The sequence below is a fragment of the Copadichromis virginalis genome, linkage group LG1 (assembly GCF_057382275.1).
Source record: "Copadichromis virginalis isolate Kocher_CV1m ecotype Utaka linkage group LG1, C_Virginalis_male_GT1.1, whole genome shotgun sequence".
NCBI classification, from domain to species: Eukaryota; Metazoa; Chordata; class Actinopteri; order Cichliformes; family Cichlidae; genus Copadichromis; species Copadichromis virginalis.
The window spans coordinates 10,262,973-10,269,901 of NC_140618.1; the positions used below are offsets into that span (position 1 = coordinate 10,262,973).

The following is a 6,929-nucleotide window of genomic DNA, read 5'->3' on the forward strand; positions in this document are numbered from 1 at the left end:
ACATACATAGCTTTTAAAAATCCTTTTATTGATTTCAAAGAATACCGTTTCAATTTCAAACCTAAGCAGTCAAGAACAAATGGTTCACGTATCAACACATTTGAACTTCTGAAGAGCCCAAATGGCATCATGTAAATTACAATTATTGTTACAACTTTCCCTCTTACAGCAGCTCAAACAACTTTGGCCAACATACCTGCTGTGCTCATTTCTTTATTGAATTTATATTGATTTTAAATCTATTTTCCTACAGTATTTCCAAATACAGCAATCAAGCCAAATTCCTCTGCTTGAAGACTTCAAGTTTGAACTGACACTGGCCTGTAACTAAAGAATATGAAGCACCCCAGTTTATTACCATCCTATTTTGCTGTTCAGAGTGTCCTAAATAACTAAACTTTATCAAAATAAAGGCGTTTGTCTTCCAGACTTCTGTAATTCTAGAGTAACGTCATTTATTTGGGAGTAATTTACAATTATCTACAAAAAAAAAAGAAAAAAAAAAAAAAGACATTCTCTTACAGAGCACCAATGCAGATGTCTCTTAAACCTCAGCATAGAATCCATTATTTACACATCAAACCTTTAATAACCAATGATATATATATAAAACATTCAAAATTATTTCAAATCTGGCAAAATACATAAGCTTACTTACTTAGAATCTTATTTAAAACCATATTTGCCAACTCTGCTGCAAAGTAAGACAACCGTTTACACAGTGGAAATAAAAAATAACTCATTGTCCAATAAAACACAAATATAAAGCAAATGTCAACCTAACTTGGTAATAGAGGAGGATGTGACAGGGTTTTTTTTTCCCCACCAACACAGCTGTGATTAAACATTCCGAGTCTTACAAATAAACAGTCCTGAGCCAAATTGAACAAGTGGTATTGATATGCAATCCACTGTACTTACAATAAGAATGAAAATAATTTCACTCACATCGTCCACAGCCTTTTGCAGCTGTATGTCATAACGTAACTAAATATGTGAATGGATAAGAAAACGAAAATGAGAATGTACTTTGATTGCATCTTACCCTAAAGGATGTTGACGCATCCATTTGTCATTGTTGATTTAAATATGATACAAACTTGGTTTCCTTTTTCTAAAACTCTTTGAGGCCTAAAAAAAAGCTTTTAAAGCCAAGCAATAAATGTGAAGAGCTAATATAAAGTTGCCAACTACCAAGGTTCTACTTTCACACAGATGGCTGATGCAAGCCTGTGGCATGGAATCTGATGCTTCTGACTCCCTCTAGTGGCCACTATCTTGACATTGCAGATTCAGCTCTGGGGAGGATTGTCTTCTTTGCTGAAGGGCTGTGTCGAGCCAGGCTTTACCCAAGACAAACCCGATGCCTGAGATGCCTTGTGGTGATCCTCAGGTCGTCTCTAGGGCAACAACAACAAATTAAAAGCTGCATAATAAGAATCACCAGATAAAATATGCAGATTAAACTCTCTCCTGCTTCGAAAGTGCAAAGTTTTAATTTAGCAAAACTTACCTTGTATGTGAACATCCTGTCTTTTGCTTCTTCATGTACAGCTGGGTTCCATGGGGAAAAACTGAAACCAATGGATCAAAGTGGAGAACCGAACACAAGATAATTTTTTCCCTCTTTAGAGTTTTAACAAACACACACACTTTTTTCCTTATTGTGGTCAGCACTAGAATGTGAAATGGACAGTTGACCAACCTTATTGCGTAGGGATCATCGATCTTTGGCTGATCAAAAAGATGACTGTTGCATAGTTTCACACTATCTACCACTTTGCTTTTGAACAACTGCACATCCTTCTCGTAGCTGGGGAAAAAGAAAGAAAGAAAAAAAAAAAAAAGCAAGTGTCAAACTTATTTAGCTAGAAACATCACTTTGCACAGAGTGCTAAAAGACCAGTTTCTTAGTCGAGATTTTAATTATGTTTTTCTATAAATGACTAACAAGATTTTTTTTTTTTTAACATTTTCAGAGGAAAAATAAAATATACACACACAACAAGTTCCATTAAGGGGAAAAAAAAAAAGGCAAAAACCAAGAATGTTAAACTCACAGTACAGCAGCCTCTGGGTTGAGTGGGTCTGTGGTGTTAATCTTGTAAAAAACTGTACGTGCATACATCAGGACTTGCCAGATGTGGTTGTGATTCCGTCTACACACACACACACAGGTGGATGAAGTCAGTAAATGTTTGATTTATTTTAATTCAGTTACATATCGTATATAGAGAGCCAAAAAAATAAAAAATAAAATAAAAAATTACTGTCGCCCCAAGGTGCTTTATATTGCAGCATAAAGCACATATAATATTACTTTATGAATTAGTTGGTGTCACTAAGATGATTCCAGTGCAGCAGAGAGAAATACTAAGTTTGTTGAAGAAAACTTGCTAGCAAGCAGGTAATTTGTAAGTTAACTCTGCTTCAGGAACAGATGAGTTTTCCTCTGTTAACAAACAGAGCTGTTAGCTACATCTGCATCATGGAGGAGTGCCAAGATGCCTTTAAATGCAAAACTTGTACTACAGTCCATGCCACTGTCAGTCCTTGCTGAATAGCATAATAAACTTGTTTTTACTGCCTTGTGCGTAGTTCAGTTTTTGATAACGTCGAGAAGCACAGCTAGTCATGGCATACAGTTTTTGGATTTGTGTTACTTTTCAGAATCACGTTTCCTGGTGCATATCTCTCTCTCTCTCATATTTTACACCTGTTCAACTGTATGTTACAGCAAATATCTCAGGCAATCGCATGACAGTAAATCAGTCAGGCATGTAAACCTGGTGACGTGCTGAATTTCAAACCAAACATAAGAATGGGAAAGAAAAGTGATTTAAATGACTTGCTGATGTTTTCTATTTTTAGACTGTGTTTTAAACCCAGTAGATCAGCATTTTCTTAAACAAACAGACTAGTTTGTCTGGTGCCCACACCCATGCTACCACCCAGTCATTCAGTTTGTTTAAGAAAATGCTGATCTACTGGGTTTAAAACACAGTCTAAAAATAGAAAACATCAGCAAGTGGCAGTTCTCTGCTGAAAATGCCTTGTAGGCACCAGAAGCCAGCGGCGGCCAGTTTCCTTCCAGGTGATAGAAAAGTAAGTTACTCACATAAGCATTTGTTACAACCAAGGTATGCAAAAGAGCACCTCTGTTGAACCTTGAAGCCTACAGCAGCAGCCCACACTGAGCTTGGTGATTCATTTAGTTGCTCAAGTTTTTCCAACCTCCCCCCCAATTCCTTCCACTTCAAAATATAATTCGAGAAAAGTAACAAAGCAAAGTACATAAGCAGAAAAATGATAAACCTACCTCCATTTGGTAAAAGCTCTTCTGACATCAAGCTCTCCAGACACAGGGTCAACAAGTGGATGGAAGACTGGTATGTCAAATACTAATTTCTGAAACAAATTGTTTGCACCATTTTTTCTTAAACCATATTTTATGACAGTTTATGTATACATCATTTATGCTGCTACTTCTTATTTATAATGACATACATCTTGCATTTTCCAATGTTTACTCTTTTTAGCTAAATCATGCAATCTCACTTTTTGGTAAGGGGCAAAATATCAAACAAGAACATTTTTTTAATACTTACAGGACACTCCCCATCTGGATAATTGTCTGGAATATACACAGTGAACTTGAAGACACCATCCTGGTACAAGCCATGTCTGATGAATATGACACCAAACCACACTAGACAGTGAGAGATGCCATTTTAGAATCACTTATCACTTTTTTTGTCTTTCCCCTGATATATAAAAAGTGATTAATTGCATGAACTTTTAAAAGTGGAATCCTTACTTAGTGCAGACTTGTAGGATGGCTGGACATAAATTCCAGGGAGCTTCTGCTTTATCACTAATGTGCTGCAGGTCACAAGAAAAATCAGAAGGGAAACCAAATAAAAACAATTTAAATGATACTGTGAAACTAGTTTAATACAAAATGTATACAGTGGGTATTTTAAAAACAAGGGCTACCAGCATATTTGAGCATGCCAAGAAATTAACAACAAACTGAAATTTAAATTCTGATACTGGACCAATACGTACAACTCAGCCAGCAGAGAGTACTCCAAGTAAAAAGGGCCATAAGAGGCATGCGTGCCATTGGCAGACTGGATTGGGGTACCCATTGGGGAAGGCTTGGTAATAGGGGCTGCATTCTTAGGAATCGGCGGAAGCTGCTTTCTGCCGAAGGGCATCCGGGCTGGACTGGCCCTCTGCTCCCCATGCCCGCTTTGTTCCTCGTTGTCAGATCTCGGCTGTTCAGGATTGAAAACATGACAGGGATCTTAACACATCAAACATTAAAGCCCATGCTATGTGGGAGGGGAAAAAAAATCAGAAGGAACCCCCTCAGTCAAATTTAGATAGTGTATATAAATGCTCAAACGGTAGACCTAAGGAGTAATCCGATGGCACAGGGTAGTGACCATGTGCTGTGAGTGACCTCTCAAGTTACACTGCCCATCTGGTTTGTAGCTCGTCAGGGAGCCATGTCTAGACAAGAGCAAGCGTTTTCATGCCTAGCTGTAACGCCATCTTACTGATGACGCAAGGATGATAGGAGGAGTTGCGGTAAAGTGTCACAGTGCACTCTGAACACAAAACAGAAGAATGCTGTTTTGAATGGCAGGATACATCAGGAAGCCATAAGAAACAGTGCAAGAAATGCTTGCAATAAATATTGCACTTAAAAAAAAATCACTTTAAAAAAAAAAAAAAAAAAAAAAAAACCCCAACAACAACAACAACAAAAAAACAACCCTTGACTGTAGAATGTGTTAAAATGTACCTTCAATGAGACAAACAAGGTCACTCACACCGTTTTCGTCCCTCCTAAATCCCCTCCCCACCACTGTGGGTGCTGGTGGAAATTTAGTCAAGCAGTAGCAAACTTCACCAAACACAACACAGAAAGAGTGGAGACTTTGTTATAATGTAGTTTTAAATCATATGGTTATAGTTAAACTTCACACAATATAAGCATATTTCCCCCAAAATGAGTGGAAAAACCACACCCTTAGGTCGAGTATGAAAGTTTTCCAGTTTAACAAGATTTGTTAACAAGCTTAACAATATGAATCCAAGTGGGAACAGGTGCGGGAATCAAGGCTGAGAAAAGACAAAGCTATACATTTTCTCAGTTTGATGTTTGTCCCCTCAAATGTTAAATTATTAGGACTATCGAAATCAAGTTTTGGCAGACAAGTACAGGTTTTATTTATTTATTTATTTATTTTAATCTTAGGAAGTGCAATCAGCAGAAATACAACCTTTGTAACCCATAGTAAGCTCTACTATACTCCAGGTTTAATAGGCAGTCAAAACATTTTATATGTGAAGATTTTAGTTAAAACAAACAAAACTTACTGCACTGTTAAGTCATCAAAAATCTCCTTTGCAAAGCTCATGACTATCATGTGCAGCACATTTTAGAGAGAGGTTTCCACAGGCTTGTACATATCTGAAAGGCACCTAAGGGCAAGCTTCTGGACACTAAAGTGTTGTATCAATATCAAGTTTGCCATTTTTTCCACAAAAAATACCGAATGGGAATGGCAATGTTTACAGTATGTTTACAGCTTAAAACAAACAAACAAAAAACCTCCACAACGTTTACCTTACGACTTGTATTGGTAGACATGCTCCAGAAGGGGTTTAAGTTCATCACTCGTTCAGAGGTTCAGACTGATGTCCCTCTTTTTATGAAGGTCCCACGACAAGTAGTCTCCGGGCCATTCGCTGCCTTGGTGGAAACAGGAAATAAATGCTATAGTTGAAGTCAAACACACACAACCTAAACACGCATCTCGAAAAAAAATAAATAATAATAATAATAATAACAACAACAATAATACTAATCAAGCATCCCATGCAAATTTAGCTAGCATAGCTACTTGCCACCACAAAGTTAACACTAGGACGGGTTGTTTCGGCTAGCTTAGCTTCGTGCTAACCTAGCTGTTTCATTGAAGAAGTTTTAAAGCTTGTGTGTCTAACGTTGCTTGTCGGAGCCGTAACAAATTTTAAACTAATGTTCTGATTTTAACCAAATGTATTGTTAAAGTCTCGTTATTTCTAGTACAAGCATGAGCGATAGTGTCATTCACCACAATCTGAGATTACAGTGCTACGTTAGCAAATGTTATGGACCAGGGTGTTGCAGCTGAACGTAACATATTTCTACTTGACAGCTGGAATTTTGGCAACATAAGCGGTCAAAGCATACGACGAGTTAATTTTACCAGATTTACACAGTCTCATTTGTTTTACTTGACTTACCTAACGTCAGCTTCAGGTTTAAGGTTACATTTGACGTTGCTAACAAAACCAGTCTTTAACTGTGGATCTTGCACTTAAGAGAGCTTATTAATTAAACTCACCGTATTTGCTTGAACTGTATAAACGCCCCTTTAAATATTAATAAATGTTAAGGCGTGTTCCACCTTAATTTTCGAAGGAAAGTGCACAGCTGCTCACCATTCCTTTGGTTACCATTCCAGCTAGCTGGCTAACGTAGGTTAGCTAAATAATTTGACAAACAGAGAAACCGGAGATCAATCTAACAAATGAAGGGCGTTTTGCTGCTGTACAACGCGTCCTTATTGGTTCATAAGGAAACAAATCTTAGCAGGTGATTTGCTGGTGACTTCGTCACGTGATAGACAGCGTGCCCTTTAACACACAGGCCTCGAATTCAATGGGGACTTGGATGTTTGAAATAATAATAATAATAAATAAATCCACAAATAAATAAATCTAAAAAAATAAAAAATCTAGAGAATAATGACATCCGAAAAACCCCAGAAGAGAGCAGTTCCACCAGCACAAATATTACAGTCTTCTATTTATGGTGACTTGAATTCAAAAAAGACAAATACTGCAATGTGAAGAAAATGTTTGATGTA

General features: G+C 37.2%; 1 protein-coding gene across 4 annotated transcripts; it reads right to left on the reverse strand.

The window, feature by feature from the left end:
- Positions 1–7: 7 nt before the first annotated feature.
- aktip (akt interacting protein) lies at positions 8–6,593 on the reverse strand. Of its 4 annotated transcripts, none has more exons than XM_085449882.1 (10): positions 6,405–6,593; positions 5,642–5,763; positions 4,069–4,280; positions 3,818–3,882; positions 3,609–3,709; positions 3,320–3,408; positions 2,061–2,159; positions 1,706–1,813; positions 1,514–1,574; positions 8–1,400 (listed from the first exon to the last, which is right to left on the reverse strand). In XM_085449882.1, the coding sequence occupies exons 2-10, from the start codon at positions 5,687–5,689 to the stop codon at positions 1,293–1,295; spliced, it is 891 nt and encodes a 296-aa protein (XP_085306008.1). In that variant the 5' UTR covers positions 5,690–5,763; positions 6,405–6,593; the 3' UTR covers positions 8–1,292. The 4 variants fall into 4 exon arrangements, with proteins under 4 accessions (XP_085306008.1, XP_085305924.1, XP_085306089.1 ...); XM_085449798.1 differs by having other exon boundaries at positions 5,642–5,767; XM_085449963.1 differs by having other exon boundaries at positions 5,642–5,767; positions 6,502–6,592.
- Between the last annotated feature and the right edge of the window lie 336 nt (positions 6,594–6,929).

Coding starts and splice junctions, on each gene's coding strand:
- aktip (XM_085449882.1), bottom strand. CDS start 5,689: ATGAACTTAAACCCCTTCTGGAGCATGTCTACCAATACAAGTCGTAAG. Junction 4,281..5,641: donor CTACCAATACAAGTCGTAAG/GTAAACGTTGTG, acceptor AATCCTGAACAG/CCGAGATCTGACAACGAGGA. Junction 3,883..4,068: donor TACTCTCTGCTGGCTGAGTT/GTACGTATTGGT, acceptor TGTGACCTGCAG/CACATTAGTGATAAAGCAGA.